This window comes from Alosa sapidissima, chromosome 23 (genome assembly GCF_018492685.1).
Source record: "Alosa sapidissima isolate fAloSap1 chromosome 23, fAloSap1.pri, whole genome shotgun sequence".
Classification (NCBI taxonomy): Eukaryota; Metazoa; Chordata; class Actinopteri; order Clupeiformes; family Clupeidae; genus Alosa; species Alosa sapidissima.
In genome coordinates this window covers 18,084,885-18,101,531 of record NC_055979.1, presented here as the reverse complement: position 1 = coordinate 18,101,531, position 16,647 = coordinate 18,084,885, and the positions used below count along the sequence as shown (strand labels likewise).

The following is a 16,647-nucleotide window of genomic DNA, read 5'->3' as shown; positions in this document are numbered from 1 at the left end:
TCCTACAACAGAGTGCGACAGTGTTGTCTTCCCTCAAGGAAATCCCTTCACCGCTACCACGCATAAAAGCCTAATTTATCATTTCTCCCTAACAATAGGAATCTACGCAATTAATTTTACGCTCGGATTTTTACGTTGGAAAGCAGAAAACCCCTCTAGACTCCATGATCACCCAGGAACACGCCCACCGAAGGCAGGGATAGGGCTCTGGCAAAAAATCTGTGCTGAGGCACCTACCTTAGTGTTGCTACTGAGGCTTGGCTCTGTCAAGAAACCTCAGTGCTCGGGTACCCGCAGTGGCAACTTCGTCTCTCCGGGGAAGACGTTTTACGTCATCTTTCGCCTGAAGTTTGTCTCCGAAGTTGCCGATTTAATGGTGAGTTTTACGACTGCTTTTAGCATTTGCAAAGGCTTTTGGAGAGAGAGAATATAATAATCAAGGTCCTAATGTCGCAGGGCTCGTGGATAAGTGATCACCCAGTGTTCGAACACCCTATATCCGAATAGGGGTAGGCTATCGCTCTAATGAACTTGATACGCCTTACACTTGATTCATATGCAACATACGCTTCACATTTAAGATAGTGGTTCAGATGTGATGTTTCTTCGTTTGACTTGATCTTTGCCGATTGTTTTAGTGACCCTATTAAAACAATATTTCCTCGGTGACAGTCTGACTCTAGTCTACAGTCTACATAAAAAACGTCAATGTTATTGGCAGTTGTTACAACAGCATCATGCCACTAGTTTTTGCAGCGGGATACACATTTTTTTTAAATAATCAGTTCTGTTTTTCCCAAAGACTTAAGCATTTTGTTGTCAGCGTTAACTTTACATGAGCTGCGCTTCTGGTGCAGTGACATGACATTACGACAATGTGAATATATAGAGGGGCAGGTGCATCCGTGGGACGGGACGAGTGATTGCCCCCGGGTCAGCAAGCGCTCGAAATGCAATAGCCGCATAAATTTATCAGAGCCGTCCGGGCTGTCCGTACGTCAGTGGAGAGGGAGGGGTGGCGAGAGCCCGCGCATAGCCCTCCGGATTCCGTCCGATGCGCCTGAGTTACTGCTGTCACGGTCTGTGTGGCTCACATTGGCTCGTTGTTGGGGAACCACCATGTAGGTGATTTACTTTTACTGTATCATGTTAAATCAAGTCAGATACTTGTGCTGCTTCTGGCAGACTGTAGGCTAAGTGTAGTGTTACTTCGAGTCGACTTCACCAAAGACCTTTGGAAAACAACAGACAGAAAACAACATCGTTTGGAGATTGGTCGCGTTTGTGGGTGCTCCATAAATCTTTGTTTTGCTTCAGTAAACCTCTGAGAGGTTTGGTTATCCTTATCTGTCTAGTGATGGAGTGTGTCCATTAGACATAGGCGATATCCATGAGCAGAGTAGAGTGAAAAAGTGGATTTTTATCAGCTGCTAAATTTGTCTACAGATAACATCTTTGGATGTATAGGTTTTAATAGACTATTGGTTGCATATGGCCAGACGTGCAATGTTTCAACTCTAGCCTTCCTCAGAGCAGTGTTTATATGCCCCATATAACACACCACACCATGATCTTTGTGAATTGTTGTTAGTTTGAGTACAGCCACTCTGAGCTTCATGGAGTATAGTAAAGCTGGCCACTTGAGTGAGTTGAGATTCAAAGTGAGTGAGTTGAGATTCAAAGTAAGTGAGTTGAGAAAAGAGTCTTTTCTTTTTGTCTTGGATGCTGCAGTTTGGTCTCTACTTTATTATGGTGTCACAAACAGCAGTTTGACCAGAAGCAGGACATCACATCTGAGTCACAGATGCCCTACAGACGCCTACAGTCGCAACACAGTCTATTACTACTTATTCATTTTGGCTGACGGTTTTATCCAAAGCAATATACAAACATCAATTCTTACAAGGGTAATTTTCCCCAGAGCAACTCGGGGATAAGTGCCTTGCTCAAGGGCAGGACAATGGCAGCTGGGAGTTGAACCCTCAACTTTTCCCCTTAGCCACTATGCTACCACCAAAGGCAAAGGAAGGTCAATGTGGTAGACTAGTTTTATATTTCATGCTCTGTCTTTGTTAAGCTAAAATGCCATCAAGATGAAATATGTCCAAAGGCAATCAGCCACAACAGGAGGTCAGCAGGATGTTAGCCTGCTGGTTATCAGGCCCTGGGGTGGGTAGCAGAGGGGACTACCAGGCTGTGGATTTGGGGACCGGGCAGCAGGAGAGACCGGCCCCAGGGGCAGAGAGTCTAGGCTGGGGGGCAGATAGAGAGGTGGGTCTGTGGGGCAGTTAGAGGGGTAGGTCTCGGTGGGTATTTAGGGATAGATAATGGCTGAGTCTGCAGGACATACACACACAGACTGCCTCAGTCCCTCCATTACCTCATATCCTCCTCAGGCATGCGCCCACAGTAAGAGAGATAAAACCCAGTCAACAGCGTGGGAGCAGAGAGAGAGAGAGAGAGAGAGAGAGAGAGAGATGGACAATCAGTGAGAGATAGCAAGAGAGAAAGAAAGAGAGCCTGGCAGACTAAGACAGACAGCAAGAGAGAGAGAGAACCATATAAATGAAAGTCAAGTGGAGAGAGAAAATCAAAGGGAAAGAAAAAATCCATGTGTGTGTGTGTGTGTGTGCGTGTGTGTGTGTGTGTGTGTGTGTGTGTGTGTGTGTGTGTGTGTGTGTGTGAGAGAGAGAAATGAGAGATAGATACTGTATGTAGAAAGAGACAGAGTGAAAGAACGACACCCATATGAAAGTGTCAGGTAAAGAAAGAAAATCAAAGGGAGACATTGAAAGAAAGATTGAACAGAGAGAACTGCAGAGAGTTCTAGCGCACACACACACACACACACACACACACTCTCTGCAGCCTGCATGCTGTTGCACTGCTATTACACTAAGGCTTTGTTCCGTTCCAAGGCCATGCTTCCTAAGATACCCTGTGTTTTATTGGGGAAATGGATTTCGCTCATTTAAGCCATCCTGTCATCTTGCCTCCCTATAACACATAATGGCCCCTGTGAGACTGTGTGTCTACACACACATGCACACACACACACACACACACACACACACACACACACACACACACACAAACACTGTGTGTCACCACCAATGATCCCGGGAAGAATGTCTTGAGTTGTTTTGGTTTTTTTTGCTTTGTGTTCTGGATGGAGCAGCGTCTTTGTGGGTATGTGGACAGAAGATTTTGAAGACTTTCTGTGAAGATACTGCTCTCCCTCCACTTCTCATTCAGCCTTCCAACATCCCGTCCAAATCATGAGACTTTAAGCCCAGACATGCTTTTTGGGTAAAAACTTCATAAAGCCGTGAGAAGGAAAAACAACCCGCGTGTGTTAGCGAGCGTCAGTCCTCGGCGCCCTGTGGAAACCACAGATGGCTCTCATTTAGACCCAGCAGGTTCCAGAGATCAGTAACGATCTTGCCCCATGCAGGGAAGCTGATGGGCTCTCAATCTATTTCGGTTTAAATATCACGCTTAATAATTCACCTGGCCCTGCTTATTTATTCATAATAGCATTTCAGTATTATACCAGTACTCATAGCAGTTAGACTTCACTGTAGTGTACAAATCCTGGCAGTCACAATGAGGTTTGTTCCATGCTCTTGAGCTTAGTATCAACAGGTAAGTGTAGATAGGTTTTGTTAAAACTGGTATTTGCTACATAGATAGATAGATAGATAGATAGATAGATAGATAGATAGATAGATACTTTATTGATCCCCAGGGGAAATTCACATGCTTGACTGCAGACTTTTTAAAAGTTTATTTTTGGGCTCTTCTAACCTCTGGATGCTAGTAGTGACTAGCATAGTGTAAACTAGCAGAGAGAGAGATATTAGGGAAAAGAGATAGAGGATTAGGGAAAAGACCTCAGGCTGGATTCAAACCTGTGTGCCTTTGTATTTGTGTGTGTGTGTGTGTGTGTGTGTGTGTGTTTGTGTGTGTGTGTGTGTGTGTGTGTGTGTGTGTGTGTGTGTGTGTGTGTGTGTGTGTGTGTGTGTGTTAGGGAAAAGACCTCAGGCTGGATTCAAACCTGTGTGCCTGTGGCCAGATCTCACAAACACATAGCCCCAGCCCAGCCTATCCCATCCCATTTGTGTGTGTGTGTGTGTGTGTGTGTGTGTGTGTTAGGGAAAAAACCTCAGGCTGGATTCGAACGCGTGTGCCTGCGGGCCGGACGAGACCCATATTGTGGTATAGGATGAGGACGGACGCTGTATTACGGCTTCCCCCTGAGTATTTGGAAGGCCTTCAGGGAGCGCGTCTGAGAGTGACTGCATGAAGTGGCGACTGTGTGTGTTGTGAAATACTTCAGCAAAAGTTGAGTAGAGTAGCCGTGCCGGACTGTAGTGTGAGAGGGCTTTGCCTCTTTGCCTGCTGGTGGCTGTGAAGTTGGTGCCGTCTCTGCCTTTGAACTGAAGGCGTTGCACTAATCCGTCCGCTCCCTAATCCCAATTAGCTCTCTCTGGTCATTTAACTTTGCCCTCGTGGTGGCCCTCAACTTTGTCCGGATCTCACACACACATACACCCCTCCCCCATCCCATCTGTATGTGTGTGTGTGTGTGTGTGTGTGTGTGTGTGTGTCTGTCTGTGTGTGTGTGTCTGTCTGTGTGTGTGTGTGTGTGTGTGTGTGTGTGTGTGTGTGTGTGTGTGTGTGTGTGTGTGTGTGTGTGCACCAGTACCACCTCAGTGCCCCCTGATCCCTTTCACGCCCACAGCGCTGGAAGGAAACTCACACACACACACTGAGGCTGCCCCTCGGGAGGAATTTAATGCCACACACACACACACACACACACACACACTCACAGGGGTGGCAAGTAAAACCTCTGAGCTGGGTGAAACACAGTGAGGATGGTGTTCAAGCCTGGCTACAGACCCTAGTGAAATCCTCCATGTGTCTATGGACTGAAGCTGGGACTGGTATTTACAGAGGTGCATAGAGAGGAAAGGAGAGAGAGAGAGAGAGAGAGAGAGAGAAAGGAAGAAAAAGGGAGCAAGAGAAAGACAGCAAGAGAGAGAGAGAAAGAGAGGTAGCAAGAAAGAGAGAGAGAGGGAGCAAGAGAGAGGAAGGGAGGAGAGAAATATCAGAATCAAGACAAAGAATCAGAGAGACAGAAAGATAGAGAGAAAGTTCAGATAGAGGAAGAGAGAGAGAGACAGAAAAAGGAAGAGAATGAAAGGTGGGGAGAAATAGAGAATGCAAAGGACAGAAAGAGTACAGGTAGAGGAGAGAGGTAGACAAGGAGAGAAGGTCGGAGAGAATGAGAGACTGATAGAGAGAGAGAGAAAGAGGGATAGACAGATGATATGCAGATGGAGAGAGACAGAGTGACAGAGAGAGGTGGGCAGAGAGAGAGGATGGCTGAGAGGATGCGGTGCCCTTGTGTGTCGCTGTGGAATGTCAAGTGGCTGTCTGAGCCCCTCACTATCAGCTCAGCCCACTGAAGAGCAACGCAGCGGCCCATCGAGACATTATCTTCCCATGACCTCACTTCCTGCCTGCTTGATTGCCACACAACATGGAACACTCAGGCCAGAGTGTCGCTCACTGCTCCATCAGGGATCTAAACCGTTTACTGGCCAGTAACCTCATTACAGGGTTCCCAGGGCTTAATGCCAAAGGCAGGGACAATGTCATCCTATAGAGAACATGTTGGGACGGATGACAAAGTTATATTATATATATTTACAGTATTTTTGTATGATTATGATTATACAGAAACACTGTGCTGGTTTTGTTTGTGTCTCTGGTGCTGCTGATACTCGTTGAATGTGTCTCTGGTCGTGCAGGTTTGGAGTGTCAGGAGGAGAGAAGGGTGCGATGGAGGCAGAGACACAGAGGGGTGTGTGTGAATACACTCTGTGTGTGTGTGTGTGGGGGGGGGGGGGGTGACACAGACAGGGAGAGGTGTGTGTGTGACCACTTAGAGAGGGAGAGAGGGGTGTGTGAATGCACAGAGAGGGAGGTGTGTGTGTGTGAATGTGTGTGTGTGTGTGTGTGTGTGCACTCTCAGGAGGGCCTGTGTGCCTTTCTGCACTCTCTGAGCTGCAGTGTCATGTTGCTGAATCATTGTCTTGCCCCACCTGGCTGGCGTGGACAGGTACAAGTTGCAGATAACTTGTCTTGAAGCAGGTGCGCCAGTTCACAACACTCTCACTGGCATCTGGGTTATAGAGCACAGTGTTAGGGCACATTCACACTAGACCCTTTGGACCCGAGTTCATTTGGACTGTTAGTTCGATTCATTTTCATAATGTGAATGCAGTCTACCAAACTCAGGTGCGGAAACCGGACCAGAGTCCGCTAGCAGTGGTCTGGGGTACGGTTAGCTAGAACTCCAGTACTATCTGTTCCAAAACCAAGAAATAAACAAAGATCCTTTAGAGCACGGTTTTATCAACCGTCTCTGAAATAAACTGCCATTTTTGTGACGTTGCTAAGCGATATTGGTAAATAGAAGCTAGTGTTTATGACGAAAACGGACTGCGCAAACAAAAATGTAATGTGAACGGAGATCTGCTGGGTCAAGGCTAGGGGGATGTAATTGCACTCGGGTTCGGTCCAGTTAAACCGTTAAGTGTGAAGGCAACCTTAGACTTCACTTGAAGACCTGGTATAGCCTAACTATTGGACGAGGGCAGTGATGGTCTGTCACAGGGACTGGTCAGCCAGACCAGTCGTAGGCCTACAAAAAGCCGGTCTTGCATCCCCCTGTGTAGTCATGTACTTCGCTTATACTATCGGCCCTAATGTTCATGTGAATATTGCATCTCACGTACTGTACGTGTCACATTCATTTTTGGGGACGTGCACGACTGACACACCAAACGGACGCAGGATAGCCGTGGCAGCTGTGATGTGTATACAGTACATTCACATGTGCCAAGAAACCACATGGCTTTCAGTGATTCAATGAAAAACATCATGTCCTAGTGGTGGGTGCAGACATGTTGCGCTGACACTGCACCTCCTTGTCATATGCTGGACCCCATGTCTTCTAAGTTGAGGTGACCATAAACTGTTACATTTAAAATGTAGGCCTAGCTGCATGGGCAAAGGAAGTGTGTGTCTGTGTGTATTGTATTTGTGCATATGTGTCACCCCATGTATTGTAGGTATGTAGAAATGGAGAGTTGACGTTATGTAGAAAGTAAACCAATCAGACAGGTTGTGCCACTTCATCAGCATTACACAGTCATTTTAACATTTCACTTCAGTACGTACCTACTGAAAAGCCATCGCTCTTTAGCGTTTCACTTCAGTACGTACCTACTGAAAAGCCATCGCTCCTCATTTTCTTTTCTTTTGTTTTTTTCTTTTTATCTTCCCTTCTCTTTTTTACTTTTATCTTCTTTTCCTTCTGTCTGTTTTTCTTACAGTCCATTCCTATTCATATACCACCTGTATTTCTTACTTTAATACCTGCACATGTTTAGAATACTGAGGAGAATTGGACTTGGCCTTTGCTCCAAATGAAATATCAGCTTTGCCTGCATGGGCCCAATGGGTTTGGTTGGGGCAGGCTAATGTGTGATTTTGTTTTGGCTGGCTGTAGTCCAAAATGCCGTGCCTGTGTGGTTTAACCATGTCATGCAGTTTATTTTCACAAAGTCCTATTAATTCAGAGCAACTTGTGCCCTCTTGCCTAACAAAAGCTGCACCCAGAGAGAGATTTGGGCACTTTCCCCAGCACGCTCAAACGCTAAGGTCACCAAAGGTGGCAAATGAGCAGTTGAAATGGAATACACTGGAGCCGACTTCTGAGGGAGTCTTACACAAATCCTGCCAGTAAACGTTTCATTTTGCCAGTGGCTAATCCTAAACCAGCACCGCGCTACTCGTCCAGACGAAATAATCTGTAAACTCTTGCTGCTTTCGTGCCTGTGTTTATTCAGGCTACTTTATTGCATAATGAAGCAAGCCATCTAATCCCTCCAAATGCATGCAGTGTATTGTTTCAGTCAGTGGTGTTGTTGCCCCACTTCTTGCTTGTGGGCTAATTGAAACCACGGGAGCATGTCTGCTATTTAGCCCAAGTCTGACACTCGCCAGGGCAACGCAAGTGCCGCAACCCACCCCCCTCTCCTCCTCGCAAACTCACAGACCCTGGAGAGCAATGTGTCCTAATGAACTAATTGACCAAGAGAGGTTTATTGTAAACAATCCGCTCTTTGTGTTGCTAGCCACCTGTTGTGCATTGAGATTAGAAAGGGCAGAAATGGCAGAGCGTCGGTCGCATTAACTCATATTTCTCAGTCTGGTTCAGCTATCGGGGCCTCTCAAACCCATTAGGACGCCAGAGCAGCGGCATTTGTGAAGTCATGTGAGTGCGTAGGGTTGATGATATAGTGTAGCACTAGGAGAATGAGTAGATATGCTGGAATTTAGTCTATTTATATTAAGTTTTCTTTTTTTTTGAGCTTTTTGCCTTTTTATATTGATAGAGGACAGTGAAAAATGACAAGAAGCAAACCGGAGAGGGAAATGGGTAGTGACCCGGGCCTGACTCGAACCCGGGTCCTTGTAGGCACCTGGACCCCAGTGGTAGCAAGCTGCACCACAACGCCACCTCCAATTTGAGTCTACTCTGCGTCCATTCCTGCCCTTATCTGGACCAGAGCGTTTCTACAGTCAGCTGTTGTCAGTGATTGTGATATGACTAAGGCTCGTTCGGTGGGAAGAATCCTCTCGGTTGTTGAGGGTCACACCATCGATGACCGTTTCCAGAGTTTTCTTGGCTGAACTCATATTTGCCTTCCATAAGGGATAGCTGGTCATTCTGAAAAACAGTCTATAACTGGTGTCAGACAAATGATATGACTAACCTCAAACATTTTTCTCATACAAAAGGCTCTTGTACGTCTGGCCCCTGGGTGAACTAGCATGCTGCTGAACTTTCAATGACAGGTTAATACAATTGTGAGGGGCAGGGCTTATAGCGTCGCTTAAGCCACCTGCTGTTCCAATACACAGTAATAATGAACAAAGTAGCTGATCTGTCCCTTCTAACATAATTTACATGGAGAACTCTGAACCACACCGAAATAAACATTAACACATCACAGCACTGATGGTAATTTTGATACCATAGATTTAATAGAGACCCAGTCAGACCAATAGTATGAAAAATCAGGAACAGAGTTTATTTACAATGATGCGCATCAAGGGAGAGACAGCATGTCTTCACCTAAAGATCCATCAGCTGCTCTAACTAGACAAGGAAATAGTTAGGGTTTAAGTATCCTTCCAGGCTGACGGGAGATGGCGTTGGTCATCCCATCTCACGTGGACTACACTGAATCAGACTCTAATTAGTGGCAACCTGGCAATCCGGAGCAGATAGCTACTGTCATAATATTCCTGCTTATCTCTAAATACAGTCACACACAGATATACACAGGGACAGTACAGATACCATACAGTCATTACATAAAATCATACTTTTAGTATCAAAGTGACCCACTAATGAGAAATGCAGAACATTAAACCACATATTGGAATATTGGTCATAATGCAGAACATTAAACCGTATATTGGAATATTGGACATAATGTTCTATTCTAATAACAAAAACAACAGCAACACATTGCATTTATAAAGCGCTTTTTTGTAGGAACCTAAAGCGCTTTACAGACAGTGAAGGGAAAACCTCACTAACCACCAGGGAAAACGCCACTAACAACCACTAACAACAATGCAGCACACAGTAAAGCAGTGATGCTAAGCTATGCAGACGGGCAGTCTGGTCATTCATGGGGTTAAGAGTGAGCTGTTTACAGACGCTGATTGAGACGAGGTATTTGTGTATGAGTGAACTCAATGAGTAAATTTACTTTTGAGTCAAACCTCACTGCCTGCTGTGCCAGATTTCCCTTCATTGGCCTTCAATTCGTTCCTCTCAGACTTAATGCCCATTACGCAACCCTGCCTCTGATCTGGACCTTGTCTGGATCTGTTTCCAGTCTGGCCCTTACCTTGTCTGAAAGTGGCCCCTGATCTGGTCTAGATATGGCCGAGATCTGGTTCTGATTTGGTCTGAAAGTGGTCCAGATCTGGTCTAGATATGGCCGAGATCTTGTTCTGATTTGGTCTGAAAGTGGTCCAGATCTGGTCTAGATATGGGCGTATTCCCCTTAGTGTTCCCAGCACAGCTGCTCCAGGCCCTGATCTGGCCTGCGTGGTTCTTATCTGGTCCTGATTTGCTGTCATGTGAGAAGCGTCTGATGTGTCTCGCGCCATGGCAGAAGAGATGTGTTAGCTGGACTGTTTTATTTGGGTTCACTTTGACTGCCAGGAGACTGCATGCCTAGCCTGTGTGGTATGACCATAATCTCATATCACAAAATAGACCTCATGTCCTGATAACAATACATATCACAATATAGTACATTTTGTGTAAATTCATTCATTAATGTATCTATCCCCGGCATTAGTCAAATATGAGTAAAAATGTTCAGGTCTTCATTTGCATTGCATTTTAGGCGTTGCGCTTGACAAAAGTAAAAAGCCCATCTGATAACAGTGCTTTCTAGGTTAAGAATGTGTTGTTCTGTCTTATGCAGTTATAGATCTGGATAGATTATATAAACATGGAAAATCAGTCATATCTTGTAAGCCTCATTGAGAGCTTTCACACTCAAACATACAGACACACAGACACACTCAGCCCCTCTCCCAACACACACACACACACACACACACACACACACACACGCACACACGCACGCACGCACGCACACACACACACACACACACACACACACACACACACACACACACACACACACTCCAAATTAGCTAGCATTTGCACAAAATCAAAGTCATCGATCTTAAAACCAGATAAACGTCCCCTGAAGATCAGACACTGAAGATTTGTCTAGTAGATCAGATGCACAATAATCTTGTATATTCAAAACACAATATCTGGAATATTCAAAACAGAAAAGCTGGCATGTTAAAAATGTTACATCTGGCACATTCAAAACACCAAATCTGGCATGCTGCTCCTCCCTTGAAATACTTTATGGAAGTCCTCGCCTTGCCCAGAAGGTGGCGTTTGGAGCCATAGCCCTCGTAATCTTTATCATTAGAGCCAATTGCACTGACCCGGGGTCACGGGCACGGCAGAGCCTGATCCCCAGGCTGCAGGCGTTAGTTCTGCGGCAGTGGAGCTTTTGGCTGTGGCCGGTGGCCTGGAAGAACAGGGGAGCGTGGTGGAGCGGGACGGCCGGCATACCTCTGCTTAACCCCTCCTTTGTGCTAACAGCCGGCCGGACACGGCGCTGCACACAGCACACACCGCCGATAATCTCATTTGGGCTATTCTCTCCTCTCCTCTACTCCACTCCTCTCCTCACCTCCCCTTTCTTCTCCTCCCCTCTCCTCCTCTCCATCCCACTCCTCTCATCCTCTCCTCTGCCCCACTCTTCTCCTCCTCTCTCCTGTCTTCTCCTCTACTCCACTCTCTCCTCCTCTCCTCTCCCCCCACTCCTCTCTTCCTCCCCTCTCCTGTCCTCTTCTCCCCCACTCTACTCCTCCTCCTCTCCTCTCCTCCTCTCATCTTCACTCCTCCTCTCCTCTCCTCCACTCCTCTCCTCTACTTTACTTTACTCTACTCCACTCCTCCCCTCTCCTCTCCCCCACTCCTCTCCTCCACTCCTCTCCTCTACTTTACTTTACTCTACTCCACTCCTCCTCTCCTCTCCCCCACTCCTCTCCTCCCCTCTCCCTTCCTCTCCTCCACCTCACCTTCCCTCTCCTCCAGTCTTCCTCCACCCCTCTCCTCTCAGTTGGCCTGGCTTAACTTCACTGTTGACAGTGTCTGATGCCGCTTTTTCTAAGATGTTTTTGTTTGAACTTCCACACCCCCTCCCTGCCTCAACACATACACACACACACACACACACACACACACACACACAAACACACACACACACACACACACACACACACAGGATCCAGGATTCCTGTCAAATGAATTCCTGTCAAATGAAATTTTAAGAAAAGAGTGCAACCCTGTGTTGTGACTTAGGACTAAAGTGGTGGGGTTTAGAGTTTTGTATAATTGGATAACTCAAGGCCCAGCCACTCTGTGTCAGATGGCCTTGATCCATCTAGTTTGATTAAAGATTATATCAATTAGATAAAAGCAACCAGCCTCTCTGTCCTCTATGGTATAACGCCCATGTATCTGTCTGGCAGGGAGGTCGATACCAATGCCCCAACAGGGGGGGTATATTGTATGGTAGATGGCCTGGGGTTCACAGAGGCCAAGTAATTCGTAATTGAACAAATTAGGAATCAATAACAGTCATGCCTCATCATTTTATTCAGTTGTCCTTGAATCTCCATAATCAGTTAAAGGCATTGTTTATGGTCACATCCATATATATATATATATATATATATATATGTATATATGTATGTATATATATATATATATATATATATATATATATATATATATATATATATATATATATATATATATATATATATGAATATATATGTATATCTATGGTCACATCAGTGTGACGGGAACATTGGAAAATGAACATTCTAAAGAATATCTGGGTTCAGATGGAATTTTAGAACCTTGAAGTGTTGCAGAATGGAATCTTTTGTTCAAAAACTCTTTAAGGGTTAACTCAGTGGCCAAATCAGATACACATGTTCCTAAAACAACAGAGGAATGGACTAGATTATGGTTTGGTCTAAACCACTTTGTGTATTTCCCCTTTTACAGAGTCAGGACTGACTGCAGGAACACTGAGAGCTTTTAAAGTGCTTTCACTGGATGGAAAACGAATGAAACATGAGAAGAATTTAGCTGAATTCACACAAAAAGCATAATGGGTGATCATTAGTGACTGCTTCTATTAACCAGTGGCTCTTTCCTCTCTTCTGTTCTCTCTTTCCCATCTCAGGTTCTAGGACATCTCTTGGCTTAGGACACCGTTGGCATGCTGGATGTTTGAGCTATTCTTCCCACGATGCACCCCTGGCCGAAGGTGGCCTGGGTCCTACTGCTAATGCTCCTCTCTGATTGGCTGAAGGCTACTCTGTCCCGCGACTTCACTGTCAAAGACATTGTCTACCTCCATCCATCAAGTACTGCACCCAATTTAATCAATCGTTTTTTTTTTAAGTGTATTCGTTGAGCTACTTGTTTAACTCAGATAAGGCAGTGAGAGGAAGCAAATTGGAGAAAGAGATATTATGGGATCAGGAAAGGACCGTGGGTTGGAATCGAACACCGGTCACTGTTGAGCACTTGCATCTGAATGTGGTATGGATGCTGAAGACCCTTTTTCCACGGCTCCCCCCAATTTTATGTATCCTAAGAATTAAATTAATTTAACATACAAAACAAAAATAATTGGTCATTGAATGAAATTCCAAAACCTTTTTAGTACAGCAGTACAATCATGGGAACTTGGATTATGAGGAGTTCCTGGGAATGTTTGGGAGTTTGTGAATTGTGTTGTTAAACATGAGTGCGAGCGCTAGTTGACCCCAGGCCCTGTAGCTGCTAAACCAACCGCTCATTGTTAGTGGAGAATCAATCGAGCGTTACAGTATGCTCTTGGATAACCCCCCCTGCAGAGAACTGTCCTGCATGTGAGCAGAACTGTGTCTGTGTGAAACTGAATCAGATACACAAACCCAAACAGATCATTAGGCAATACAGTCATCCCGTCCTCTCACTATCAGGGTCTGTTCTAGCTTAGCATTCTTACCATTCAATCAAAAATGTTTCACATTTAATCTATGCAACACAGTTAATATCAATGAACAATATTTCTCATATTAAGTTATGTTAAGTGCCTAAATCTAAACTTAGATATGTGCTATAGTGTTATAGTGTTCACAATATATGAAGAGTTTGGTTCCAAAACGCTATAAATACATTTTTGAAAACATTAATAAATCATGTTATATTATTGTAGCCTGGAAAATCCAGACCCTGATCATCTAGAAAGATTAAGGGTCTGGCAAAGAGCAATGTAATGGCCCAACTCGAGGGGTGGCAACAAGCATGCATTTAAAAATCTCACTGCACGCAATTGGATAACACTAAACCATGTTAACTCTGAATGATTTCGGACTTCGGACGACGCAATCGGATTACACTACGACCAATGTGTACTGTCCTCCAACGTTGCGGCGCTGTCTTCATCAGTTTAGCTGGTTCCCCGGAATGTTGGGGTAAAAGTAACGTGCATCATTGCTCATTGCCAGAGTGTCTTGCAGAGACAATTCCATTGTGCTCTCGTGAGAACTCTGGATTTCCAGGGTAATATTATTGTGTATTTCAGGTAATATCAATGAAATTAAAGTTCTGTTGTTTTGATTGAGTAAAGATAAATCAAATAACAATTACCGACTACATTTCCACTGAAATTACTTGGAAAACAAACTGAAAACAAATTAATTATGACAATGCATTAAAATGGAGGATATAGCATTTTGGAACCAAGCTCTTCATATGCACAGTATATTCTTTACTCAGTAACCCATCTGTCAGCTGTCAAGAGCATATTTTAGTATTTTATTATAGAATCTACAGCACTTTGGTCAGCTACCGTTGTTTTTTGAATGTGCTCTTTAAATAAATTGACATTGGCAATTGACACTGACATATTTGATATTGATATGAGTATACTATGTGAGCTCTGATAGTTTTATGATGACATTACTCCATTATTGGATCTACAGCCACTCCCTATCCCGGAGGCTTTAAGTGTTTCACCTGCGAGAACGCTGTGGATAACTTCGACTGCAACCGCTGGGCACCCGATATGTACTGTCCACCAGGTATGGACGCCTAAAACACGCACCTCCATCACCTCACACAGCCTACACGCACACACACACACACACATATACAGATGGGATGTGGTGGGGGGTATCTGTGCGTGCGGGGGGTATTGTTCAAAAACAACTCATGCACATCACATGCATAAACAAAAACACCACACTCACACACGTTAATTCGTCATGGTATGGAGCACAAAGTCACTCAGCATTCCCCTGTAGCTACATCAAAGTTGAAACCCAAGCTATCTATAGCTGTTCTCAGGAACATACATGAGGATTATGTTTGTGTATATTTCAGGCTGTTACCATGGTGGCGTGAGTGGGGTGTCTGACAGACATTGACACAACATAAGATGGAATGTAAGAGGTATATGTTGACTTGTTGAAAGCAGACTTAGGCTAAGTACTGTTGTTTTTCCTCCTCTGGGTTTGTGTCCCTGTTTGACAGACACTAGGTACTGCTACACAAGCCACAAGATGGACGCCGCAGGGGCCAGTGTGTCTGTGACCAAGCGATGTGTGGCCCTCGATGAATGTGTTCACACAGGGTGCACAGACGTCCATCATGAAGGACACAGGGTGAGAGGGATTTCCTCAGTGACACTGAGATGGACTCAGCCCAGAGCTGAGCCGGAGCTGGGCCTAGTCCAGACCAGAAGGGCTATCTGGGCTGTTTTTCTGCACCACTTCCTGTTTGTGTTTTAAAGAAACACTAATTACTGTGATGTAATTATGTTATTATCTTAAAATAATGGCTTCAAACCCATTTAGATGGTATGTTGACTTATAATAGATTCATAAAACCTTGCACAAACATAACCCTTTTTTAAACTTTTTGATACACCCTATAAGTAGCCTTCTTTAGCGTCATTTTTCAACGGGCAGGTCAGTCCGACAGACTTCCATGACACCCGTTGAAAACTGGCGCCATATGTGTACCCAGCTCCTTGAAAATTGCCGCAATGGGGAAAATAAATACCAATTGTATGGTTTTAATGGATGTGATTGGCAGGTCTGCACCGCCTGCTGTGAAGGAAACATCTGCAACATGCCGGTCCCCAGGAATGACAGTTCGGCCATCTTTGCCACCACCTCCCCCCTGAACAGAACCAGTGTGATCTCCCAAGACTGGACCGTCTGGCTCAGCATAGTCTTCCTACTCATACATAGCCTCTCATAAGGCCAGGGCTAGTTGGAGAGGTTTAAGTTATGCTTTATATTATTTGATATTGCTAAATTATTGTTTTTTGTTTGTTTATTGTTTTTAAACAGTATTACATTTTTGTGCTTGTTTAATTCTTAACAATTTATAAAGACAAAGTGAATGAGCCAGTTTTTAAACCTACAATCTATCGTGGTCAAACATGGTAAAACTGCTACACAAAAAGAAATGATCTGGGTTTGTTACATATGTACATATATAATATTTATTTTTTTACAATGTAGGTACTTGTGGCAATATTGCATGAAGATTATTGCTTGTATCATGTGCCAAACGTTTGTCATGCATTCTTAGTATTATTTAAACATTGTTAGCGCTTAAGGATGTTTTGATTTGCTGTAGTGTGTGTGTCTGGTTTTGCTCATAAATTAAACTAGAGTGACTGACAACAGTCTTTGTCTGCTTTTCTCCGGTGCCCAAATCCTCATCGTTGCTTCACCTAGACCGGTAGTTCTCACCAAGTGTGGGGCAGGTCGCACTAATGGGGAATAGAGACATAACAGGTTGGGCGTAACTAACAGGAGGAAATGTTGTAAAAATGAAAACAAGATCCAGGAGACCGAGACAGGGAATCT

At 44.6% G+C, this 16,647-nt stretch overlaps 1 protein-coding gene across 1 annotated transcript; it reads left to right on the top strand.

Annotated features, from left to right (window-relative positions):
* Positions 1-256: 256 nt before the first annotated feature.
* On the top strand, positions 257-16,420 carry LOC121698735 (ly6/PLAUR domain-containing protein 6-like). Its single transcript, XM_042081063.1, has 5 exons — positions 257-376; positions 12,957-13,140; positions 14,749-14,847; positions 15,299-15,429; positions 15,863-16,420. The coding sequence occupies exons 2-5, from the start codon at positions 13,023-13,025 to the stop codon at positions 16,028-16,030; spliced, it is 516 nt and encodes a 171-aa protein (XP_041936997.1). The 5' UTR covers positions 257-376; positions 12,957-13,022; the 3' UTR covers positions 16,031-16,420.
* The last annotated feature ends 227 nt before the right edge of the window (positions 16,421-16,647 follow it).

Excerpts from the sequence above, each read along its gene's own strand:
- LOC121698735 (XM_042081063.1), top strand. The coding sequence starts at position 13,023 with ATGCACCCCTGGCCGAAGGTGGCCTGGGTCCTACTGCTAATGCTCCTC. Across the intron at positions 13,141-14,748 it reads TGTCTACCTCCATCCATCAA|CCACTCCCTATCCCGGAGGC; the intron begins GTACTGCACCCA and ends TTGGATCTACAG. Across the intron at positions 15,430-15,862 it reads TCCATCATGAAGGACACAGG|GTCTGCACCGCCTGCTGTGA; the intron begins GTGAGAGGGATT and ends TGTGATTGGCAG.